Source organism: Papilio machaon, chromosome 17 (assembly GCF_912999745.1).
Source record: "Papilio machaon chromosome 17, ilPapMach1.1, whole genome shotgun sequence".
In the NCBI taxonomy this organism is placed as follows: Eukaryota; Metazoa; Arthropoda; class Insecta; order Lepidoptera; family Papilionidae; genus Papilio; species Papilio machaon.
In genome coordinates this window covers 2,113,404-2,138,442 of record NC_060002.1, presented here as the reverse complement: position 1 = coordinate 2,138,442, position 25,039 = coordinate 2,113,404, and the positions used below count along the sequence as shown (strand labels likewise).

The following is a 25,039-nucleotide window of genomic DNA, read 5'->3' as shown; positions in this document are numbered from 1 at the left end:
CCTAAGTGCATTGCAATCGTGCTATTTGAAGAAATTTGGTAAAATAATAAAACTCTCCGAAAAACAAACTTTAATTCAGACATAAACACAGTTTTCCCGCGAATTCAAATACTATTTTAACTTTATTATAAGTTATACTCAAAATGTTCTAATTAATGTAAGCAATTAATAAAGGTACGACAGTCAAACCAAAGCACCGCTAGTCGGCTGGCGGTGAACCGGCGAAGCTTCAACAAAAATAACCAATTATTGTTACTTACCGCCGACTCTGTACATATTCGCAGCCATTTTTATACACAATCACTATTCATTAACACTTAATTAATCTACATCTGACACAATTAATAACTATAACACTATGTAATTGAGCTTTTAACAATGTTTTTCATCACGTTAACTCCGGACGCCTTTCGCTGATCGCCATTTTCTTTCACACTACCTACTAATTTGGCCAGTGCGCAGTCGCACTTTTTGGCATAAACTTCCTGCTGTTAAAACAAAGCAATGACATGTCATTAATTTTATATTCACTTATTGTAACAAAATTATTGTTATATTAAATTAAATCCAAAGTTAATTTACAAATCATGTCCTACAATTGAAATATAATTTACTATGTCCTAAAAATAAAAAAAATGTTTCATTCACTAACGTTTCATTACGACCGATTATCGTTAATGTCATGTATTTGTTCTGAAGATGCAAATAAACATTTTACAGTTTCTTTTTTTTAACGATTGATTTAAATTTTGCATTTTATTATATTTCAACGTTTATTTTTTTATAAACCAATTAAATTCAAATTAATAGTAAAATTACAAAATTTTAAGTGAAAATTAGTCAAGAAGGTGTTTTCCTAAAAAGGAACGTAAGCCATAGACAATTGAGCATTTTTTGTCTATGATTGTCTCTGTCCAATCCTCAAATTTTAAGATTATTATTCGACAAAACAACAAAAATGTAGTTTTTTGAAATATTAAAAATAGGTAAAGATTTTGAATAGAAGCTTAATTTAAAACACAAAAATCAATTACGTTTACAAAAGTGACGTGGCTGAAGTGACAGTCGAAATGTCTATGAATTTGACAATTGCCAAATCAGCCAGACTCGCCTGTCTGATAGAAAATTAAATTAATTGCATCAATATAATAAATTCCTGAATGAACGCCGAGTGAGGAAGTCGTTAGTGTTTAGTCTAGCTAAGGTTTGATAACCGCATGCTTACGTGGTATGTAAAACACTGTATAACATTGGTAATATATGTGCAGTTGTGTTTTGTAAATTGACCCAAGTCTCCTGTTACAATTTAGACTAGCGATATGGCTACCTACGAGGAGTTCATTCAGCAGAATGAAGACAGGGACGGTATACGGTTTACGTGGAATGTTTGGCCCTCCAGCAGAATTGAAACTACAAGGCTTGTGGTGCCTTTGGCCTGCCTCTATCAGCCGCTAAAGGAACGGCCAGATTTGCCTCCTATACAGTATGAACCTGTATTGTGTACTCGTAATACATGCCGTGCTATCCTAAACCCTATGTGTCAGGTTGACTACCGTGCCAAACTATGGGTGTGCAATTTCTGCTTCCAACGAAACCCTGTAAGTACTTATTTGTTTGACTTCTCTTTTGTAACCTACAATTTCACGGATTTTTTGTGTTAATCTTATATATATTTTTTTAATAACAAAGGGTCCCATATGATGTTTTTTATGTTGTTGATAAATAAAATTAATTTAGTTATATGACTCATAGTATATTCCAATGTTTGACAATATTGCCATAGAGTTATAGAGTTGGTAATAATGACATGGATTGAAGGTTTTCTGCCAAAAATAAGTTTAGTAATTTGTGTTACCTTTCTTTTGAAGTCATCTATTTGACATTGTAGTGAGTTTTAAACATAATTTCTAAGATAATGTGTATTTTTTTCCAGTTTCCCCCGCAGTACGCTGCAATATCAGAGCAGCATCAACCAGCAGAACTTATCCCTAACTTCTCAACAATTGAGTACACAATCACAAGGGCTCAGTCCATGCCACCAATATTTCTCCTGGTTGTAGACACATGCTTAGATGAAGAAGAACTTGGAGCACTCCAGGACTCGTTACAAACTTCTCTGAGCTTAATGCCGCAAAATGCATTAGTTGGCCTGATAACTTTTGGCCGCATGGTTCAGATACATGAATTGGGTACATATTTTATACTTGCTTAGAAACTAAACCGTTTACTTATTTAATTTGATGTTTTATATGAGTGTAAATATTGTCTAGTCCTGACAGACAACCTCCATAAGCAAGACACTGATTAGAGAGAAATTCTCGCTTGTCAAAGTTCAACCAACTGTATATCAAATGTATTTAACTGTCATTCTGTTATTCTCTCTTACAGGTACGGAAGGTATTTCAAAATGTTATGTTTTCAAAGGCACTAAAGATTTGACAGCAAAGCAAATACAAGAACAATTGGCAATCGGTAGAGTGAATGCTCCCAATCCTCAGGGAAGACCTGGTGCACCTGCACCAATGCCTCCAGCACACCGTTTCTTACAACCAGTAAAGCAATGTGATATGGCCTTAACAGATTTATTAGGAGAGCTTGGCCGAGATCCATGGCCACTAGGTGTTGGAAAACGCCCCTTAAGAAGTAGCGGAGTTGCACTTTCTCTAGCTGTGGGTCTACTAGAAGTTACTTATCCGAATACTGGAGCTAGAATTATGCTGTTCCTCGGAGGCCCCTGCTCACAAGGGCCAGGTCAAGTTGTTAACGATGAGCTCAAGCAGCCCATTCGTTCCCATCATGATATTCATAAAGACAATGCGAAGTATATGAAGAAAGCTATTAAACATTATGAAGCATTGTCACTGAGAGCAGCTACTAATGGCCATTCCATAGATATTTACTCTTGTGCTTTGGATCAAACTGGATTGATGGAGATGAAACAATGCTGCAATTCCACTGGGTTAGTATCACAGAATAAACATGTTTCGATGACAGTTTTCTAGATGATGAAAAATGTTTGAGAAGCATGAAAATAGAAGCTTATAATTTCTTGACTATTTCAGTGGTCATATGGTGATGGGCGATTCTTTCAATTCATCACTCTTTAAGCAGACATTCCAAAGAGTGTTTGCTAAGGATCAGAAGGGTGAATACAAGATGGCCTTCAATGGTAGTTTAGAGGTCAAATGCAGCCGTGAACTCAAAAGTAAGAACTTATTTTGATAAACTAATGTCTGTCTAGTTTAAATTATTCACAGAAATTTATTTGATTTTTTTTATAATTCTGTATAAAAAGAATTCAAATTATCTTGATCTTATTAACAATGTTAATTGTTTTTTTTTAATTATCATGAGTTCATAGAAGATGTTATTAACCATTGATCCCAAAATATCAAAAATATCTAAGTGTATCCTTGTTTAATTCCTGGTTTACATTATGCCAGTAAAGTAGGACAGTAGCACTGGCCTTGTATGAACTGTTATATCTCACTCGCCCCAATGAGTGTTTAGATCAAGCCAGTTGTATGTACTGCTGATTTTGAGCGCTACATTCCACTACTGTACTGAGATAATGTAATCCAGGTATAATGCTGTACCCCGGGATGGGTGTATGGTGTCTGAAATAATGGGTTTGTTAGTTGAAGAAGATATGAAACTGCTAATAAGGGAAAGTTTTATAAACAATTGTTTTGATATGTTACTATTGTGTTGTAGTTACGGGAGCTATAGGTTCGTGCGTGTCACTGAACGTGAAGGGTCCATGTGTGTCAGACCAGGAGGTGGGCATGGGCAATACCTGCCAGTGGAAGATGTGCACTTTCACGCCGAGCACCACTATGGCTATATTCTTTGAGGTAATTACTTACTGTAACATATAAATAATAGCCTATATCTTAATTATGTTATAAACTAGCTGTCGCCCGCGACTCCTTCCGCGCGGAATTAAAAAAAAAATTTTTTTTGGAAGCCTATGTGTTCTTCCAGACTATGCTCTACGGCGATGCCAAATTTCATGAAGATCCATTGAGCCGTTCTGGAGATACCTTCAAACGAACATGCATCCATCCATCCAAACATTCTTATTTATAATACTAGTAAGAATAGTAAGATGTGAAAGTTTAGATTAATGGATGGATATATTATTACATATCTCCGGAACAGCTAAACGGATTTTGGTGAAATTTGGCATAGATGTAGAACATAATGTGGAAGAACATGTAGGCTACTTACTAAGTTTTTTTAATTCCGCGCGAACGAAGTCGCGGGCAAAAGCTAGTATTTTATTATAATTGTTAGCTGTTTTTAACAGTTTCTTACTCATTGTCAACAGGTTACTTGTCTCTGACAAGCAAAATGAACATATAATAGTTTGTGGTCTAAGGAAGTTTTATGATATTATTAATTTGTTTTTTCTTTAATAATTGAGAATAATTTGTGTGTAGGTGGTGAGCCAGCAGGCGGCGCCAGTGCCGGCAGGTGGGCGCGGCTGTGTCCAGATCATCACGCAGTACCAGCATTCCAGCGGCCAGAGACGTGTCAGGGTCACCACAGTCGCGCGAAAGTCAGTTTTTTTTAACCATTTATTTGCACAGTCGAACCTTGATAAGCGAGATTCAAAAAGACCGCAATATTTTTCTCGCTTGCAGCGGTTTCTCTCTAACTTGAGTCTCTCGCTTATGGAACTTGTCCGTTGGATCGGACTATGACTCTCGCTTATAGAGGGTTCGTTTATCCTTGTTCGATTGTAATTGTCTTCTTTTTTTGTTTATTATGGTCAATAATATATGTCTGTTGGTTTACACTTATGAAACACTCCCTGTCATTAATTACGAAAGAAAAAAACAGAGACAACAATATGTTGTAAGACAAGTTTTATTGTATGTTTCGACTGCCGTAACACTTATAAACATTTTGTAGTTTCTGCTACATCAGAGATTGAAAGGTTTGTACTCTAATAATCTAAATAAGGTGTGTTTTAAAAATAAAAAAAAATATCTTGCACTGTGATATTATTTATTATTAAATGAAATAATTATACCGGTTCTAGTAATTTTACGTTGTTTTTGACTCACATAGTTACATATTAGGTTAGTTAAGTGACAGTTATATTTGTTGATAGTTGGGGCGACGCGGCGGTGAACTTGCACCACATAGCGGCGGGCTTCGACCAGGAGGCGGCGGCGGTGGTGATGGCTCGCCTCGTGGTCTACCGCGCTGAGCTAGAAGACGGGCCCGACGTGCTGCGCTGGCTGGACAGGATGCTGATACGACTTGTGAGAACACAATTTTTATATGAAAACCTTGTATAAGTTGCTAAAAGTGAAAAAACTGGAAAAAATAGGAAAACATATTGTTCTTCGAGATTACTGGAGGAATATCGTATATCAAGTCAATGTTATCCGAGTTTCTCGTTTAAGGAGGTCGTCCGTCACTGGACAATGACTCTCGCTTATAAAGGTTTCTGTTTTATCAAGTTCTCGCTCGTTCAAGTTCGACTGTATATTAAATTTATCAAATATCTTGCCGGCTCTTGTGACTCGCCGTGCAGGACTCAATATTAGGTGGGTTGGGGCGTAGCGGGGACGGCACTGCGCCAAGATATGTGAAAAGACTAATATCTATACTTTAATAGATTATTTATACAATTGTATCGCCAGTGGAAAGTCAGTAAATAGTTAGTGTATAAGTATATTTGTATAACAGTGTCAGAAGTTCGGCGAGTACGGCAAAGATGATCCGAACAGTTTCCGTCTGTCGGAGAACTTCAGCCTGTACCCGCAGTTCATGTACCACCTTCGCCGCTCTCAGTTCCTGCAAGTCTTCAACAACTCACCCGACGAGACCACATTTTATAGGTATTCTTCAAATAATATCTAGATTCATCCCCTTCTTTATGTTTTTTTTTTTCAATGAAAAATACTGATTTCTGTTTAAATTTTAAAGTAACGTTATAAAGAAGATGTTTATGTTTGTTGCGTCGTAATTTATCATAATTTTTTTTAAGGTTTTGTCTTGCAGAATTTTAGTTTCAAACATAAAATAGTTTACGAAGGAGCCATCGATTTATACAGCAGTGATTCCAAAGTGGTTCGGGTGGACCCATTTGGGTCCACAGAAGACCCTACGGGTACGAAGTCGAACATGAAATGTAAAAGGTTCATTGAAACCAGTAATATTAGAAATAAAAGTTTCTTCCTTTGAATGTCATAAGAACACAAAGTTGATTTTTTTTAAACTAATATTGTTTTTTTGTGTTTATGAGTTGTTCTATTTAATAATTTTTCAGACACATGCTGATGCGTGAAGACCTGACGCAGTCGCTGATCATGATCCAGCCGATCCTGTACTCGTATTCGTTCGGTGGACCACCAGAGCCTGTGCTTCTCGACACCTCCTCCATACAGCCTGATAGAATCCTCCTCATGGATACCTTCTTCCAGATCCTGATATATCATGGAGAGGTATACTATATATATTGAATTTTATTAATGTTAAAGGTCACCTTTAATATACTTGGTAGTGTTTATTTTATAATTTTTATGTAACTGTCAACTAAAATAATCATAGACTAAATTTTGTAGTCAAAATGACTTATAGATAAACAAGGATTTTGTGACACCGACGAAAAATATGTGAAGTAACAATGTCATCTTGACAGCGTCATTTTTTGACCAATCAGGAAGCGGAAGCTGCACGGTCTAATGTTGCCATCATAATTTTGGAATTCCATATCACGCTTGAGCATATGACATGGAAGTTAATTTGTTAATAAGTTTTGATGTATCAAATTCAAATAGTAAAGAATTACTACTAGAACTTAGGTCATAAGTTGCAAATCAAATGCTTACAGTTACAACATGGATGACTTTCGGAAGAAGTTGGAATATTTTTACTCACTGGTAACATTTAAGACAACCCTGTCAGTCAAAAAACTGCTATAAAATCCTTGTAGGGTGATAATTTTGTAAACTGATATCTCTTGCTATGATTTCCTTGATCTTAAATCATTTTAGATTGTTTGTTAAATAGTTAAGAAATCAATTATATCACAATAAACCAGTTTATAATATAACTAGTGAGATTATGAATTGAGAATGCGTTATATCGCAGACGATAGCGCAATGGCGAGCGCTGCGCTATCAGGATATGCCGGAGTATGAGAGCTTCGCGCAGTTGTTGCGGGCGCCAGTAGACGATGCGCAAGAGATACTGCAAAGCCGCTTCCCCGTACCGCGGTACATCGACACCGAGCATGGCGGATCACAGGTAATTATTTCATCACCACAATCATCATCATCACCAGTTCTTTCATTGTCTCCCTTAAATAATCCTAAGTACTACTCACCAGTAGTCCACTAGTGTAGTATTACTAGTAAAGTGCATTTTGAAACGTTCAGTACCTACCACTATAGCTCTCTGTGAGTAAGTTAGTTAGTGTCAGAGTTAGTTAGTAAGAGAGTGTAATTTAGAGTGGCATTGTATGGATGGATTGTGTGAAAGAGGATATGCGTAAGAAGGGGGTAAATTCAGATATGACGGCTGATAGAGATGTATGGAGTAGTACATACTGTGCCAACCCTCCATAGGGATAAGGGCAGGTTGATGATGTTTGAACATGTTAAAAATATTACTGAGATGTCTTATGATGCTAAAAGTGAAATAAATCGAATCAACTTATACGGGTAATATGAAAGTAAACGATATAAATTAGTCGGATTATATTTTAATGATAAAAAATAGCTGTAACTAAATACAATATATTTAAAAAAAATATATTCGAAAACATGGAGGAAAACTAGATTTTTATTTAAATTATAATATGTATTATTCTTATAAAAATATTATGCCGCCTCCACGCTTAGTGGTAGATCTTCTTTCTTCCTCTTGGCTAACATTTGTGTTAGCATGTCCGTTACTTTTTGTTGAGTTTTAAGTAGATTTCTGAAGGAGACCTCGTCACGAGATCTCATTTCGTCTTCCAGGATTTGCTCGCTTGTAAATATTTCATCTTTACAACAATCTACTTGCACCTCTTTGTATTTCATCTTTGGATATTGTTCTAGTTTTTCATGAAACTTTTTTATATTACTTTGACTTCGTGGACGATAAACGCCTCTCGGTTTTGTCGTTTTTATTTCTCTACTTTCATCAACGTCACTCATTCTTTTCTTATCTGACTCCGGTTGCTTCCTATTATTGTTATAATAATTGTCATATCTGATATTTGTATTTATTCGTGGATTCACGTTACGTGTTCGTACAGGTTTATGTTTTATTATTGGGTTGTTATATTTAAGTTTCATGTCGTTTTTTATAGGATAATTTTGTTGTTTGTTTCGGAATGGTCGTCTTGTACTTATAATAACGTGATGGTTTAGGAACGCCACTGGCTCTGATATCGGTATGCCAATGGGTGGTATTTCTATTAAATTTGTTTGAAGGGTTATTGCTGTAGACTTTAAATTATTCGATGTATATGATTTCAAAGGAGGTAAGTCTCTTTTAGGTGCAAATGTTTTCGGCTTTTGGACTTCATATTTGAATCTCGGTGATATCTTCTTGGATTGTACAGATTTGTATATTTTATATGGATTTATGTAAGGTGAATTATTTTCCAGTTTTAGTGGTTTACTTTCAACTGGTAGATAATAAGGATTTTTGTTTGGATTCTGTGTTTGTTTTGGAGTAGTGTAAACTTGAACAGCCTCACTTGGTTTTCTGTATACACTGGGGTTATCACCATTTCTGTATTTTTGTAATATATCCAAGATCTTTGTGAGAGGGTACGGTTTCGCCATATTTTGTTCGGCATTATATCTTGGAATTAAATTTTGTTCAGGATTGTAACTTGGAATTAAATTTTGTCCGGCATTGTATCTTGGAATTAAATTTTGTACGGCATTGTATCTCGGAATTAAAGCTTCCAATCCTTTAAAATAAAAGAAAATTACGTTATATTAAGTTTAATTATATTATGTTAAATATAAAAACCTTACCTTTTTCAATTGTAACAGGCAACATTGTTGTAGTTTTTCTTTTTAAATCTTTTAATATCATAGCTTTAACATCTTCTGCAATTTTTTTTATCACCTCTGGAGGTAAAGTGCTTGACGTGTGATCATCACGATATATTTTATATCTATGTTCTGGTTTCCTTGTAGTATACAAATATTGTGTTCTTTCTACGCTGTATTTGACATCCATTTCGTCATGAACAGGAATATTGTGTTGATAATTATCTGATTTGTAATATCCGTTATTATTGATGTTTATTGGGTTTTCAATTTTGTGTATATAATTTTGTTTATGCTTTGATTTAGATTTTTTATTAATATCTCTATCTTCGTGAAAATTGATGCTGTGTTGTGAATTATCGGTTTTAAAATTTTCATATTTATTTATGCGATCTGGTTTATCTTTTTCTGACGATTCTTCTGAATGTTTTGATTTATTATTTTTATATACAATTTTGGAATAGTTGATTTTGTAGGAATATTGGTTTACGTGTGCATTAATGTCATGTTTTTCAACACTATCGTTATCAGGTGAATCCAGAATATATTTAAATATATCTGTATCATCGTCAGTTACAAAATCTACGCTAGATGTCGTAGTTGTACTTGTTTGGGAAGTTATTGGTTTAGGTTTAAAAGGAGGTTGTATGCGTCTTAAATATTCCCCTTCGATAATATCTTTATCACGCAAATTTTTATTAATTATAAGTTTAGAAAAATAATCATTGTTAGTAGAATTGAGATAATTTGAAAGCATATTGTTTTTATTTTGATGTTTATATTTTGGATTGTCTGTGGTAGATATTTGATTTTTCTTACCGAATCTTTGCCAAAAAGAAATTACGTTATGGAAATCTGGTGTATTTTCGGTATATTTTATATTTTTATTTGCATTAGGTTCTAAAAAGTGAGTTGTGTGATCATCAAAGTTATTATTTGTTACTGCGGTTCTTTTGTCCCGTGCTATGATTACTTTCTTAAGCTCTTTGGCTTCAGTTTGGTTATTTTTATATTTGTCTATTATTTTTCTTGTAGAATCATTAGATAAATCTGAAATTTTTGTCATATTGTTAGGAAATATTACAAATTTAAACGAATTGTATAATAATATACCCACCGTGTAATTGTTTGATTACTTTTTTGAAGATAGACGAATTGAGTAATGAATTTGAATTGCCCACATTACTACTGTTTCGACAACTCTTGTATAGATCCCTGAAACATATTTAATTACCTTTATATGTTACTAATATTATAAATTGCGAATGTTTGGATGGATAGATGGATGTTTATTTGAAGGTATCTCCGGAAAGGCTGAATGGATTTAAATGAAATTTGGCACAGATGTAAAACATAGTCTGGAAGAACACATAGGCTATTAAGTTTATTTTAACTCCGCGCGTACGGAGTCGCGGGCAAAAGTTAGTCTGTAATAGAAATGAAACAGAATGATTCGCACTTTGCCTTTTAAAAGTTATTGTTTGAGATTATGTTTTGATACAGGTGACTTTAATTGTAATAATAATTTAAATTAATAATTATAAAATTTATTGCTACGAGCTAAATATAACATGAACTGTAATCCATTTATTGTCCGCCAAAGCTCACTTTTAGTTGAAGCAGCACTCTTAGTCGTTTAAATAAAATAAAATGAATACTCACTCATTATTGAATAGGTTCTTTGTAGTAGTTTTTCCATTGATTTCGTCTTTTTGCCCGCCACTTAGCACCAACACGCATATCAAATCTGAAAGTTTATTGATTCGTTCAAACAAAACAATAACACTGTAGGACACCGTGTTTAAATCTGTTAACTAGTAACTATAACCGGATTGGTTTAATAATTACTAATGATCGTCCATTGGTTGAAATTAGAAAATTTAAATTTCATTTATAAACACATAAGCTTTAGCATTATATGTTTGCATTTGTTTTCGCTCGGTTAATATAATATAAGGTTCCGATAGATGTATTGTCAACCTTTTATCAGTAAGCGCGGTGTTTTCTCAGTGCGAACGTATATTGAGACACGCAACGTACATGAGAGAACGGCGACGGCCAGCAGCGCCCGCCGCAACATACTGCGCGTTATCGCTCACTTAAATATCAATATTTTACTTTCCTTTTGCTCTGTTTGCTTGACGTTTCCATTATGTTGCCGACACTTCACGATCGACCAACTTCTTTACCTCACTTTTTAATGTTGCGACTTGCATATTAGCCATATACGATACATTTGTAATAGGTAGTAGCCAGTTAGTACAAAAATTACAACGAAAAATTATTTATACCAATCAATTATATTCATAGGTCCTGAAATTAATTTTATTTAATCATCAAATGAGCTTGTGTCAGATAACTGATGGATACAGTAACAGTTTTAGGTCTACTAACGCCTAGGGCTAGATTTCTATAGCGCCCTTTTTTACCATGTTGGGGTTAACAGGGTTATATGAATTGGTTATGTAATTCGCTAACCTGTAGCGCCCTGGGCGGTCGCCCAACCGCGCCCTAAACTAACGCCGACCCTGGCTGAGCATAACCCTTGCACAGTATAAACAGTCCTTCACGAACCACAACAAGCGAAGTCCTGCCGCACTAAATTACTGGTTCATCTGGAAGGGAAGCTTCTGGACCACATCTGTGGCCTCAATTCCAAGATTTTCCATTTTGATATTTATTCATTGTTTTATTTTTCAGGCACGATTCCTTTTATCAAAAGTGAATCCATCGCAGACACACAATAATATGTACGCGTACGGTGGGGTGAGTAATACACAAATTGTCTGTGGCATTTGTATTAGAACATAACGTTGTCTCTGTCCTTTCAAAGACAATATGTTATAATACGAATGTTTCTACAGTAGATTCACAGTGTGTGCGTATTGACGTGGCCTGTGTTACTGCACGGCTTTGTCTTGTCAGTAATCATATAGCTATTTAAAAAAAACTTTGACACATTCAGTTCGAAATCAAAGTAAACATTTCTTAATGTTTTTTTTTACTACATGCTGTACTAAAGTATTTTTTGTTTTTGTATAGTTATGTAGATTTTTATTACATTTTGTTTTGGGTTCGATTCCCAACTGAGCAGATTCAAAATCTATATTCTATGTGCGTAAATTTATGAAGATGGAATAAAAAAATGACAGAAAATACTCATATCGCTTGTGTAGATGAATAGCCGTTTTTTCCACAATTTATTCTTCTAGACTCTGAATATACGCCTAACTATTTAACACGTTCCATGCTACCACAACTGACAGTGTAATCAGATAATTCAATGGCATTAAACGTGTTAAATTTTTACTTACTAGATTAGTACTTTTCGATATGTTTCATATTACTTGTGTTTCATTTGCATGTATAGATCAACAAGGATATCTGATTCAAGTCAAACTAAATATGAAAGCTCACTAATGCCCTCCTGTTAATGTCAAAAAAATGTCACAAGGTTCTTTTATGTCATTTTCTGACATTGACAGAACTAAACGCGATAGCAACGCCTCTCATTGGGCCAGATATTCTTGTTAGACTAAGCACCATCGGAGCATGGTTTGATTGACGTTTTTTTTTGTTCCATCATGGTCGCGTCGAAACACCAGGCGATGCCGATACCATCTGCGGTAGTGATATTTTTTTTTTGTTTCATTCAATATTTACAAGGTTTTTGGGTTACTAACATAACTAAATTTTTTAAATACAATTTTTTTACGTCTCTATTATTTAAGAGTTTATCGTCTGATTTATTATCTCATGAGTTTTTTTCTAATTAAGGTTATTACAAATTAAATTGTATCTTTTTTAACCTTTAGCGAAGGGTTATGTTAAAAGATTTTGTCAATTACACACCTTCAATTTTTTTTATTAATTTGAACACATAAAATACGTAAATCTACTCTAAATTGCTAAAATAGCTCTCTAATGACGGGTTTCTGAGACCAAAATCCTCTTTTAAAACACATTATTATCTCTATTTTGTTAAGAATAGGTAAAGTATTCAAGTACTTTCTCGTAAGTAGCTAAAAAAAAAGCTTTATGTTGCGCACTAACAAATTAATCTCGCTTTATGTGCATTTTGTTTGTATAAAGTTGTCATGTGTACATCCTTGGGTTATCACTACCGAAATATTTGTACAAAAACGTTGTCATCTCTTCATTCTTTAAAAAAAATCATGGAATCATGAAAATGTTTTTGTATTAAAATTCGTTTCTGTAGTAAAACCAAGTTATGGTGAGTATTCTTTCTGCCGACAGTCCGTGTTAGTTATTCGAATGGACGCAAAAACTATTAAAAGAAAAATGTTAGAAGCATAGATATATAGATTTATTTTATTAGAAAGTTTAGATGGATGGATGGATGTATGGAAATATGGCATATGTGTAGAACATAGCCTGGAAGAACCCATATGCTACTAATATTTTTTTTAATTCCGCATGGACGGAGTCGCGGGCGACAGCTAAAAATTTATAAATCTATGGTTAACAACTTAAAAACTATAGTATGAGTGCATTCCCTTATAAGTCAATTCTATTATAATCTATGGCTATTTGATGACCATTATGGTATACCAAGAATCGAGGTACAAAAGTATCATATGTCAATTATTTATTTATTATTATTAGTCACTTTAATATCGTTTAGGAAAGGTGTTGGGTTGACAATAATTTTTTTTTAATATTAATGAATGTTTTTTTTTTTTATAAAACTCTTGTTTGTGGTATAGGACGGTGGCGCCCCCGTGCTGACGGACGACGTTTCGCTGCAAGTTTTCATGGAGCACCTCAAGAAGCTCGCTGTATCTTCCACCGCGTAACCTTGTTGAGAACTGACTCTTATTTTGTATCTAGAATGTTCTTTAACGGAATAATATATTCAATGTATCACAAATAAAATGTCGTTTTTGTCCATTCTCGTTCTTTATTATTACCAGTTTTAACCCTGATGCTAAGTGATATAGTCGAAATAGCACTTCAGTATATTAACTCTGCTTATGGGCACCATAAAAACTTTTTTAATAAAATATAATTCGGATGTTTTATTTATAAAATTATTTGTTACATTTAGTATTATTCTGTGAAAATTTTCGATTGAAATTATTTAATTCATCGTATGAAAACATTTCTAGCATATACAGTATGTTTTTTTTTATTCTAAATACCAAAATTTAGTATATCATGTCTATCACTATATAATTTTTTTTTATATCACTTGTCATAATTTTTTTGCAATGCTTCGTTTTGTGACATAAATGTTGTTTAACTATTTTTTTTTCCAAAATATTAAATTATTAAGGTAATGAAAGTATTTGATATAATAAAAAGATGTGTAGAGACGGAAGCCAGTTGTGTAGAAAACATTTTAGCAAGTGTAATATCTTCCCTTTGTTTATTATTTTTGTGTATACTATAACAAATATGTAAAACAATAAAATGTTTATGGTTAGTATATTTTTATTTAAATAAAACAACATTTGAATAAATAATTGTATTTATCTACAGATGTGATGACATAAATAATATACATATTTACCTTTAAATATATTTTTGGTCGCACATTTCTTAACTTCTGCATACAATGCATTTTAAATGCATTAAATTACTAATAGTAAATTATAATGCAAAAAAAGAACTAGTAAACAAGCTGCTTTAACCATTTATACTTTAATCTAATAAAACCCTTAACTAAACACCAACAAATAGGAAACTAGTTATCCCAAAGATTTTTTTTTTAAATCTCTAAGTCATTCTTCTAGTAATAAGGCTATATAGGATTACAGCCAATACAAGAGTGATCATATTTCATGTACTGACCTCAACAGATAGCTGGACAATGCTTCTTGAAAATGACAGCTTTTGCTTACAATCGAGACTTAAAAGTGTCATAGTTACTTCGGCTAATTGTATATACCCCACAATTGCGAAAATCAAATAGGCACAAAATATGACTTTTTAGCTTGTCTATATAAAGAGGTCAGTAACTTGGTATCTGTTCAGGAGTATGGATGTCAGTTTAGGAACCGAATAGACATCTTCTGTTCCACATCGGTGCGCTCCAACGCATGACAGAACTCCTCGAATGAGATCATCTGATCGTTGTTTGTATCCGCTTCAATTATCGTACGTTCAGCAATGCTTGTCAATTGTTCTTCACTTTAATTGAACAAAATAATCATTTTTTTAAAAGTAACGAATACATTAGCAAACTGAAATATTATCAAGAAAAACTCACCTGATATTAACTCCCACCATCATGTGAAGAATGGCCAGTAGCTCATCTCTTGAGATCTTTCCATCATTGTCCAAGTCATACATTGAAAATGCAACTAAAAACGAGTAAGACTACAAAATTTTTATTCATTCTCTATAGTTTGGAAGTGTGGTTTTGAATAAATACATTTGAAATCCGAAATTGATTTGACCTTGTGCAATCACGAAGCCCACCCATCAAACAAGAGCCTAAACCACACCTAAAGACATCTGAGCACAACCAAAACCACAGACCAAGCTCTATGGACTGGATTTTGGCGAAATCAAAAAGAAGACCGCCATTATAAAAGAAGAATGAATTGAAATCCAAACATTATTAAAAAAAAGTTTTAATTCTATATGTAGCTTGGTAAGCAAAAGTGAATCTTAAATAGCTGTCATTATCTAGTGTGTCATAAGTACTTTTCAAACAGATCTATGACAACGGCACAATGAAGTTTGCAAAAAATACTTACATCTCAATTTTTCTTCTCGACTATTCAACTTATTCTCTCTGTTCTTTCTGATTGGTCTGAAGTGCGCCAACACGCGCATGAACTGCAGAAAATTAACCCGGTCATCATGACTCTCTGCAAAGAAGGAATGGACTATCCTCTCGCTGAGTGGGTTGATTGCCAGCTCGGGTATCCGCAGAAAGTCCTCACGAGCTAATGTACCGCAGTCATTCTTGTCCAATGATGTGAAACGGGAGTACAAACGCTCTATCTGATTTGGTGTGACTAAGAATAAAAAAAATAAAGGTTATTTTTTTACCACACATACAAATTTATATATAACATCTAAATCAGGGATCCCCAAACTATTTTGGACAAGTGACCCCCTTTTCCAAAATGAACCATTACCACAGACCCCTATGGCCAAATTACCTACTTTTAAGATCAATTATTAATAGAAAAAGACAGAGTGAGAATTAGTAATGCTTTAAGTTCAATATCGACCCCAGGGGGTTGATATCGACCCCTTTGGGAATCCCTGATCTAAATAAATAAATAATCCCAATAAATGCAAAAATTATGTTTTACTTCATGAATACATGTGTAACATTGTCAAATTTATTTGTTAAGTAAAAAGTATTCAAATAAGAATATCTTGTTATCAAATAGGAATAAAGGTCAAATACACACAAAGAAATTTGATTTTAATATTGACTGGGTCAGAAATTTGCCTTATAAAAATATAAAATTTATATATATTGTCAAAACAAAGACACAAAACCAAAATGAATTTACAAATAGATAAGCATATAACAAAAGGATTACAAGGTTACATCAAGGCCTTTTCAACAATGGATAGATAACATTTTCATTAAGGTCCAAGATACAAAGCAAAATGTAAATTAATACTGTTAGACAAAAATTTACATTACATGTATTTTACATTTTGAAAATAAATATGATTTATAATAAAGTATAATCTTTAATTAGTATTTTCTGTATAATCTTTCTTCTTTAAAGATAAGAAAATGTATAATCCATGAACTGATACATTTTAATAAGCAAAATGATAATGTGTCAACTTTTAAATTTTGGTAGAGCAAGGTCACAGCAATATGAAACACCATATATAACTAAATCTTTCTGAAGAAATCTTATGTCTATATATTATATTAATTTTAAAACCAATTTAATTCGTGTGTTGCACATTTTTAATTGTATGTAAATCATTTTCATGACATACTTACAGCCAGTTTCTTCTTGTATTTGTGCGATTTCTTCCTCTCTCAACAATAACGACGATTTATTTCCCATTTTTTAGCTTGCTTAGTATTTACTTGACCTTTCTCTATATAAGCAACTGATAAGTTCTAAACTCCAAAGGTAAATACGTAAATAATAATTGATTAGTCACAGTATTGTGGGAAGGCATGAAATTGCATTGTTAGAGAGCACTTATATAACGTATTTCAACGTCAACGAAAGTGGAGTTTTTAAAGAATTTTCATAACGTTCAATGTTTTTATAATTGTACTACATAAAATAATGCTTATGGGCACAAAGTAAAGATTTTTAAGTTTACAACTTTTTGATTGAGTTTAAATGTCAATGTCAGATTGCTCCACAGCTCGTCACTTCACAAATTGTCTTAAATAGCACAGATTATATTCTAAATGTATGCTTTGACGACTAAGCCCATAAAATTGATTCAAAGCTTTCATAATTTAATGGACTTAAAAATACTAAATAGTAATTCGATATTGAGCATCATCATATATCATCATTGAGGATTTCGTTTTAAGCCACTTTTCATTCCTAAATACATAAAGGCCGAGTTTTTAGTTCTTATGAATAGTAACGAAAAATGCTAAGAGTTTTCTATGTAGGGAAAGCAAAAACACTTTTATTTGAAAAATTTACCCAAAACACGGAAAAATAAAACGGAAGGTATTTCAGAAGACATATCGATTAGAAAATTGGATTTGGTTTAATTGCTATCTGCCGTGCGTAATGTTTGTAATCTGTTCGTTACTTAGCTACTGAAAACGAACTTTATCAAATTATGTAAATACAAAACAAATAAATTGTTCACTGCTCATATGATTAATATTTTTGTTACATACTACAGTAAAATACGTGTATGAAATACTCGTATGTAGAAACCAAATATATGCAAACATGGCCTCAATAAAGTTATCTTCAGAAACTTTTTCGATAGAAAAGAAAACTGATGTTGAACAATTAGATCCAGTTCCGGAAATTAATGAAAGTATAGTTACGCAAATTTTTGATCGACCGTGTGAAGAAGGCGAATTTAATGAAATATCACCGAGGATTTTTACTCGTAAAGTTGTAAACGACAAACTTAATATAGAATCTTTAGTTAATGCCATTTACGAGCTTGGGATAGTGAATCTTTGTTGGCCGGAAATAAAAGAACCAGTTTTTGAAACAAGATCATGCTTTCCGAAGAGTTATTATACGAACACTGATAAAGAGAGACTTTTACTTGCCTATGCTGAAAATTTTAGGCGCCAATTTCTGTTATTTTACAAGTTTCGAAGACCTTTGTTACTACAAGCGCCTAATGAATGTGGTTTGCAGGTAGGTTATAGATACACACTATTCAGGGATATAATATCTGTATATGCTGCGACCAAGTGACCCTGCGTTAAAAGTACCCATTTGCGAACGACTAAAATCTAAAGGAGCGGTATAAAAGTCCTGTTGCTTGTTATGGAGTCCTAAAGGTTCAGAAATGGGGTTCAGAATTGATGCTAATTTGTGAACTTACTTATCATACAATTAAAAGTATTAGGTCATGCTAAAGTTTATTTTAAAATAAAGTCCGCGACCTCTTATAGTTTAGTATAACACCATGTTAGACTTAAACGAATCAAAGTAACGTGATCAAAAACTTATATGTTAATCCTTTTATGAAACCTAGATGTCGCTTTTCTAAAAATGCGATAGCAGACTATGGACAAAATATGGCATAATTTTCATTGTACTTTTTCTTTGTTTTAAAGAAAATGGTTTGTACGACGATTAGACCTACAAAACTCTGCTACTCCGACACCACTACATGGCAAGGGATCGCTACGTTGGTTTCGGAATATTTTGATTATGAACCACTTGCGAAACCCATGCTGCACGTGAGTCCTTTCATATTGTAATTTAATCCGTATTTATTATCTCGAATAGTAATAATAGAAAATATTCCACACTTGGCTTATACTGGAATCATTTTCTTTACAACCTTGTTATATTAAGGTAAATTTGTAATAGATGGCGCTATGTGTCTCGAAACCAGCAGTGTTTTTGCTTACTTAAAAATGCGTAATAACGACTATAAAAAAGGAATTACAATAATGACAATCAGGCTATAGATATTAATCTTACTTAGTATCAGTCTTGTGATTTTCTGGTAAAGGAATGTCTAAGTACATTTGGCACAGTACCCAACAACCACCCACGATAATTTTGGCGCGAAGTTTACACTGCGCTTTTTCAGTGATGGTGCATTTTGTAAGGAATGTTATCTTCTAATTAAAAGTTACAAAATCCGCACGCAGATTGAAGCATTGATGAAGGAGGTTTTATTCATAGTACTCTTTTATAGGTAAATTCTACTAATATAATGTTAAGATTTTTTTCTGTGTGCATTTTTACGTAAATAAAACACAAAATGTCGTTAAAGGTTCAAATTTAATTGTTCAACATTTCAAGATCACAAACTCTGCGTTACGAAGTATAATCTTTAATAATCACTTTTTCATATTAATTTTGTACAAAATATTATCTCTCGAAACAGTATCCAATGGAGCTAACATAATTACAACGAACACAATACAACTATACTAACTTCAATGGAAAGGAGACATAGAATCTTTGAACCGGCGCGCGGCCGACGGCGGGCAGGCGGGCAGGTGACCAGCCTCCCCGTCGCCGTCGGACACTCGCTTCAACAAGATCATTATAATACGCTCTATTCATTAGGAATGTACTTATAATATTAATAATCTCTCAATAATTTATAATTTTGATCACAGAGTCCTTAACTGTTAACGTTTAACATATACAATTCCGAGTCGAGACTTCGAGATTGTCTAAGATATATAAAATACTGAGCAATAAAAACAATTACACGGGTGTTGATAACCATAGTCATCTATATATTAACAACATATACTACCTTGTTCTTACGATTGGCACATTCGATTCAATCGCAACCTCAATAATATTTGGTATAGGTACGCGACACTAGCGCCACAAGCGGCACTCGCTAGACAAGTATCCCCTAAGTGGCCGACAGGAGGCCATGACTTAGCATTAGATTTGATCTGAGGTAGAACATAGGGATCGCACTACGGAAGGGTACAACACCTAGGAATGTAATCGACAATGGCAACGTACAAACAGCGGCGGCGGCGGCGACACTACTTACTCTAATCACATAACGACTCGTGCGCATCGGAAACTAACGTAACTGTGGATCTGTAACATTTATCACCTATATTTATTAACACAATAAGGTTTGTTATAGACTCGGAAAAAGTTTAACTATCAATGTAGAGATTCGACAAAGCTATCGAGGGAACCGCGCTGGTTCCGTACCACGGCTACGTTAAACCTTATAAACTAAACAAATATAATGCATAGCTTTTCTTTTAGAACAAAGAAATTACGCAAATTTGGCTACACATATCACAAGTGAACGCTTACTGGCGATGACGTAATTAAATATGTACACGTATAATTGAAATATTCCCTGTAGCGAGCTCGCAATCTGGGGGCGCGTTTACTTGCGGCGCGCCGCGTGCTCGGCGGGCGCGTGAGGCGCGGCGCGTCGTGAGCGCAGGTTGTGTAGCAGCGCACTCAACTGGTGCACGTGCATGCGCGTCACGCTGGGGTCGCCGCTCGCCTCCAGCCACCTCAAGAACTTCTCCCCATGCTCCAGCGCCTCTGCCGCGCCGCTCTCCCACTCTCCGTTCGTGACCTCATTCGACTTCGCCTCCTCTCCACACGTTTGATTGGTGTTATTGAATAGCAAGTTGTCCAGGACATTTCGCGCTTTATTTTGACTTCTACCGGTGTCTATATTTTTCTCGTGATTGGGCTCTTTGTTCTCCGTTCCGACGTCGGGGCTGGGCACGGGCTCGGGCACGCGGGGCTCGGGCACGCGGGGCTCGGGTGCGGCGGACTCGCGCACCTCCCCGGCGGCGGCGGGTTGCGGTGGTACGGGAACCGGTATCGCGGTCGCGGCGTGCTCCTCCTCCGGTTTGCCTCTTGTCAATTGTGAATAAAGAATGTTCTCTGCCGCTTTGTCTTTCGGGACCTGTGATGCGGATTTTAGTTTGTCGTCAGGCAGAGGCATCGCGCCACCGAACTGTTTGTAATATTGCCACAGCCAAGAGTTTCTGTTGTAATCTAAGTGTGAATTTAGTGGAGGAGCGGGCGCGACCGGTTTCGGTGGCAGACTGGGCTCGCTCGGTTTACCGAGCTGCAGCGGGTGGGCGGTGGTCGTCTGCGCTGTCAGGTCGAGCATAGCCTGCTGGGTCTTCAGCCAGTACCAGAGCGTGTCGTCCACCGGTTGGGTCGCGTTCTGGGAACTGCTGTGATGTGACTTGGAGCCGCTGTGACGATAAGGATCGGAGGAATGCGAGTGGTGGGATTTGCTCCGATGTTTGCTTTCGCTGAGGTTTAGCCCTCCGTTGTGTGCAGGCTTGGGGGAGCGCACGGAACGCAGCGCGCGGCTCGCCGGCTGGGCCGATAGACCCGATAGGCCAGGGTTGAGCTGTGCGAGCAGGGTCAGGTTGGTAGCGATTTCATTGAAGCTGATGCCGAGGTGGGAGTGCGTGAGTCCTGGCAGGTGCGCCAGACCTGAGAGGGGGCTGATAGCGCTCATGGAGACGCTTGCGCCGGGATCAGCGCGGCGGTCGCGGGGCGCGGTGTGGTGCAGGGCGGGTTCTGCGCGTTTGGTGGTGAGCTCGACGGGTGTGTCAGCGGGTGGCGGGGGTGCGACGGGCGGAGCGTGCGCGGCGCCGACGGGCGCGGAGAGGTCGAGGCCGGCGGGCGCGGGCGAGTGCGGCGCGACGGGGGACTCTGTGCGCGCACGCTTTTCGAGCGGCTCGCCGTCGTTGCTCTTGTCAGTGTCCGGTGAGGACAGGCGCGAGGTCATGTAGCGCAGCTTGTCCTCGTTCTTGCACCAGCCACGCAACGTGGACTCGGGCACGCCGATATCGCGCGCCACGGACGCCTTAGATTCGCCGTCGTTGACGCGCTGGATCGCCTCGATCTTGTCGCTGGGCGTGAGCGCGCGCATTGGACGTTTGCCCTTAGTCGCCATAGCGACTCCGCGCCAGCTGTAACAATGGAAATATTTCGTAAAGTTTATTGATGTAATCAGTAGCACAAATAATTTGACAAATTATGCTTGTACCACATGTCACTACTTCTTTGTTTTAAAAGTGATCACTTAGTTTGACTTTTTTCATATTACTACATAGAATACTTAATATACACAAATAAATAATTAAATCGGCGATGTAATGTTTGACTGTCATTAGTTACATTGTGTTATCTAATCTATTCTAGTTATTTATTGTTGATGTCGTCTGCTAAAAGCTAAAATCTTTATCTCCCGAAGAGAGGACATAAAAAAATAAGCAATATATATATTACACTCGAGGTAGACGAAAACACGTTCAAGGTTAATGAACTCCCACTTATCAAAAGGTGTGTACAGTTCGCGCGCAATGTAAAAAATATACTATTTGTTGAATGCAATAGCGAGCAATATCACGGCTTAGTTTGCGGCACGAGCTATACGATGTTTGCGCGGGAAGCTATAAACTTACGAAAAGATAAACAAAAAGAAGACATAAAATTATGACCTACGACAACAGTAAACGGCAAAAGTTGTCGGGTCGTTGACACGGTGACCTTGCGAGCGCGCGCCCCGCGCTCCCGCGGTCGCCGCTAGGTGGCGCTACACGACCGAGTTGTGCTTTTTACGTATAACATTTTAAAACAACATATTTACGTAAAAAATAGTAAAATAATATTTTTTTATCATAAGAAACGTAACATCTCGTAAGGTATCGTTTAATGTTTTTGCATTTAGACTTTGCTTTTTCTTTGTAAAACTTTCTGAGCGGTATTTTTATATTTAATTTAATTTAGTTTATATTTATTTATTTACAGCGAATGTTGCGACTAGTAAAGCCCAATTTCATGGAAGCATATAACATCTTTACTAGCATACATTCATTTACTAGCATTTTTAATATATTTTGGCAAATGCATAGGTTTGTAGGTAGGTATATTGAAAAATGTTAATAATAAAGTTCAATTCTTTATTTTTATGTCTGGAAATAGAGATTTTGCCAAAAATTTATATTTTCTGTCCAAGCATACCTTACCTATTTTGTTAATTAAAAAGAAAATAGCAAGAAAAATGGAGCTATTTAGCCATAATAATGTTTTTTTTTCGAATGTTCAAATGTTTATAGGGTATAGCAACTTTTAGTTTAAAAAGACTAGTTGTTTAAAAAACTAGATTAGTAGCTTATGTTTTGTTCCAGACTTGTTTTACATCTATGACAAATTTCAGCGAGATGCGTTTAGAGTGGTTCTGAATATACCTACCAACAAACATCCATCCATCCGTCCATCCAAACAGTCGAATTTATAATATTAGTAAGATATCATTACACAGAATAACTGTGTCTACGCAATATTTGTCTTTGAAACTTTTCTTTAGTTTATTTATTGAGCCGTTACTTTATTTGTCATTTTTCATATTTTGTGCCTCAAGGATATTTTTAACAATACATGTCAAGTGATCTGTCGAAAGACGGCGTATATAATGTTTTTATACAAATTTCAGTCATTAAAGCTAGTTTATTCATAATTAATAAAAGAAATCACATACGTATCTATATTTTAACTATATTCTGACATTGTAAAACTTTGATCAAAATTGATTAAGAAATTTTCATCTATTCTAAAGATACAAGGAAATTTAAGAAAGATATTTAAACGATTAAAAAGTAACCTTTAAATATTAAATCTCCTCACGTTAACGTAATTTTAATAACGACACAAACAAAACTTACTTGTGAGCCGGCGTCACGTGCGCTGTTGTGTTTACAATGTTTGACAGTTGCGTTGTTTTGCGCCCACAAACAGATGGTCGTGGTATGTCGGCGTCGTGGACGCGCGGTCACCACACTTGGATAATATAGTTTAAAGGTTTGGACTTCACTCACTATGTCACAAGTCACTTGTGTGCGCGGCACTGGCACTAAGCACTGTGTTCGCGTCTCGGCCGTCACTCGCGGAAACGTGCGTCGCGGGGAACGCGAGGCGACTGTGTGCCGCTCTGTGATAAGGCCGCCCGGCTCGCGGCCCGCCGGCCGGCCGCGCCTCTCCTTTGTGTCCGTCCAACTCTACCCCCCGCAGCCCCCGCTGGCCCCGCACGCCCTCGCAACGCCTCCCCCCGCGCACCCCCCGCCGCCACCGACCCCGCGGCAACGGCCTAGCCCTCGCGCGCTTTATTAACGTAATTAATTCCGAACGCATCGACTTTCTACCGATCTCAAAAACTGCATCCAAGTTTACCCGCGTCGCGATCCGAATGAACTTTTCACAGCTCTCAAACTTTGTTTATAACTCGGAGTTTTGTTTTCAAGACTAAAGATGCCGTTTTAATATTTGTCTAAATGAATTATGTATAATTTTTGTTGCTAGGGCGCTACGAAAGCGTAGCGTCAGCGTCGTCGCTACGTTTGTAAACAATCCGTAGAAAGTTGTTGAACTTATAACTGCGGCTATAATTCTTGCTGTTTATCCGCCGCTCATTATTTGAAACTTGTCTTGAACTTGTAAATTTTATCGTGTGTTACTCGTACTTTTATTTGAAAGATTACTTTTATTACAACTTTGTGTCTAGAAGTTTCTATGTTTGTTTCTTTAAAATGGCAAGTATTTTTCATATAATTTTTATGCAATAACTGGCTTATTGGAGATATGAAGCAAAAGAGCAATTTCATATGTCATAATTTTACAATTGACCGCTAGTTCATAAATAAAATAAATAATTTCGGACCCCGATATCAAAGAAAAGAATATTAATATTATAAGGCTACCAAAAATCTGAAAAAAATAACAAAGACTTAGGTATGTTATAGCTGTCGCCCGCGACTCCGACTGCGCGGAATTAAAAAAGTAATAAGTAGCCTATGTGTTCTTCCAAACTATGTTCTACACTACATCAATGCCAAATTCCATCAAGACCCGTTGAGCCGTTCCGTAGAT

At 35.9% G+C, this 25,039-nt stretch overlaps 6 protein-coding genes across 7 annotated transcripts in view; 2 read left to right on the top strand and 4 right to left on the bottom strand.

The window, feature by feature from the left end:
- LOC106712043 (metastasis-associated protein MTA3) overlaps positions 1–578 on the bottom strand; it is a gene marked incomplete at its 3' end in the record, with an annotated part of 52,011 nt that extends 51,433 nt beyond the window's left edge. Inside the window, exon 1 of the mRNA XM_014504487.2 lies at positions 261–578. Coding sequence (XP_014359973.2) covers positions 261–288 — 28 coding nt within the window. The remainder of the gene's footprint in view (positions 1–260) is intronic.
- A 499-nt stretch (positions 579–1,077) lies between these two features.
- Positions 1,078–14,012, top strand: LOC106712068 (protein transport protein Sec23A). 2 transcript variants are annotated; one of them, XM_014504512.2, is made up of 14 exons: positions 1,078–1,228; positions 1,311–1,598; positions 1,934–2,189; positions 2,389–2,959; positions 3,063–3,205; positions 3,715–3,854; positions 4,443–4,561; positions 5,120–5,273; positions 5,704–5,855; positions 6,287–6,461; positions 7,111–7,266; positions 11,715–11,780; positions 12,620–12,640; positions 13,742–14,012. In XM_014504512.2, exons 2-14 carry the CDS (start codon positions 1,320–1,322, stop codon positions 13,829–13,831), a joined length of 2,322 nt encoding a protein of 773 aa, XP_014359998.1. In that variant the 5' UTR covers positions 1,078–1,228; positions 1,311–1,319; the 3' UTR covers positions 13,832–14,012. The 2 variants fall into 2 exon arrangements, with proteins under 2 accessions (XP_014359998.1, XP_014359999.1); XM_014504513.2 differs by lacking the exon at positions 12,620–12,640.
- On the bottom strand, positions 7,841–10,247 carry LOC106712069. The gene is made up of 3 exons (XM_014504514.2): positions 10,132–10,247; positions 8,997–10,064; positions 7,841–8,929 (listed from the first exon to the last, which is right to left on the bottom strand). Exons 2-3 carry the CDS (start codon positions 9,769–9,771, stop codon positions 7,842–7,844), a joined length of 1,863 nt encoding a protein of 620 aa, XP_014360000.2. The 5' UTR covers positions 9,772–10,064; positions 10,132–10,247; the 3' UTR covers position 7,841.
- A 566-nt stretch (positions 14,013–14,578) lies between the features above and the next one.
- LOC106712044 (calcineurin B homologous protein 1) lies at positions 14,579–17,261 on the bottom strand. Its single transcript, XM_045681801.1, has 4 exons — positions 16,966–17,261; positions 15,740–16,003; positions 15,247–15,340; positions 14,579–15,167 (listed from the first exon to the last, which is right to left on the bottom strand). The coding sequence occupies exons 1-4, from the start codon at positions 17,030–17,032 to the stop codon at positions 15,023–15,025; spliced, it is 570 nt and encodes a 189-aa protein (XP_045537757.1). The 5' UTR covers positions 17,033–17,261; the 3' UTR covers positions 14,579–15,022.
- A 631-nt stretch (positions 17,262–17,892) lies between these two features.
- The window catches only part of LOC106712045 (dynein regulatory complex subunit 7), a 96,795-nt gene continuing 89,648 nt past the window's right edge, over positions 17,893–25,039 (top strand). Inside the window, exons 1-2 of the mRNA XM_045681991.1 lie at positions 17,893–18,322; positions 18,748–18,873. Of these exons, the coding sequence (XP_045537947.1) occupies positions 17,897–18,322; positions 18,748–18,873 (552 nt within the window). The 5' untranslated portion in view covers positions 17,893–17,896. The remainder of the gene's footprint in view (positions 18,323–18,747; positions 18,874–25,039) is intronic.
- On the bottom strand, positions 19,410–24,141 carry LOC106712075 (protein distal antenna). The gene is made up of 2 exons (XM_014504519.2): positions 23,839–24,141; positions 19,410–22,083 (listed from the first exon to the last, which is right to left on the bottom strand). Exon 2 carries the CDS (start codon positions 22,065–22,067, stop codon positions 20,520–20,522), a length of 1,548 nt encoding a protein of 515 aa, XP_014360005.2. The 5' UTR covers positions 22,068–22,083; positions 23,839–24,141; the 3' UTR covers positions 19,410–20,519.

What these genes read in the sequence shown, in the direction of transcription:
- LOC106712068 (XM_014504512.2), top strand. Translation starts at nt 1,320, where the DNA reads ATGGCTACCTACGAGGAGTTCATTCAGCAGAATGAAGACAGGGACGGT. An exon ending in CTATGGCTATATTCTTTGAG is followed by an intron (nt 3,855 to 4,442) that starts GTAATTACTTAC and finishes ATTTGTGTGTAG; the next exon opens with GTGGTGAGCCAGCAGGCGGC. An exon ending in GTCACCACAGTCGCGCGAAA is followed by an intron (nt 4,562 to 5,119) that starts GTCAGTTTTTTT and finishes ATTTGTTGATAG; the next exon opens with TTGGGGCGACGCGGCGGTGA.
- LOC106712069 (XM_014504514.2), bottom strand. Translation starts at nt 9,771, where the DNA reads ATGCTTTCAAATTATCTCAATTCTACTAACAATGATTATTTTTCTAAA. An exon ending in GCCTGTTACAATTGAAAAAG is followed by an intron (nt 8,930 to 8,996) that starts GTAAGGTTTTTA and finishes TTTATTTTAAAG; the next exon opens with GATTGGAAGCTTTAATTCCG.
- LOC106712044 (XM_045681801.1), bottom strand. Translation starts at nt 17,032, where the DNA reads ATGGGAAATAAATCGTCGTTATTGTTGAGAGAGGAAGAAATCGCACAA. An exon ending in TCGAGAAGAAAAATTGAGAT is followed by an intron (nt 15,341 to 15,739) that starts GTAAGTATTTTT and finishes ACTCGTTTTTAG; the next exon opens with TTGCATTTTCAATGTATGAC. An exon ending in ATGGTGGGAGTTAATATCAG is followed by an intron (nt 15,168 to 15,246) that starts GTGAGTTTTTCT and finishes GTTCAATTAAAG; the next exon opens with TGAAGAACAATTGACAAGCA.
- LOC106712075 (XM_014504519.2), bottom strand. Translation starts at nt 22,067, where the DNA reads ATGGCGACTAAGGGCAAACGTCCAATGCGCGCGCTCACGCCCAGCGAC.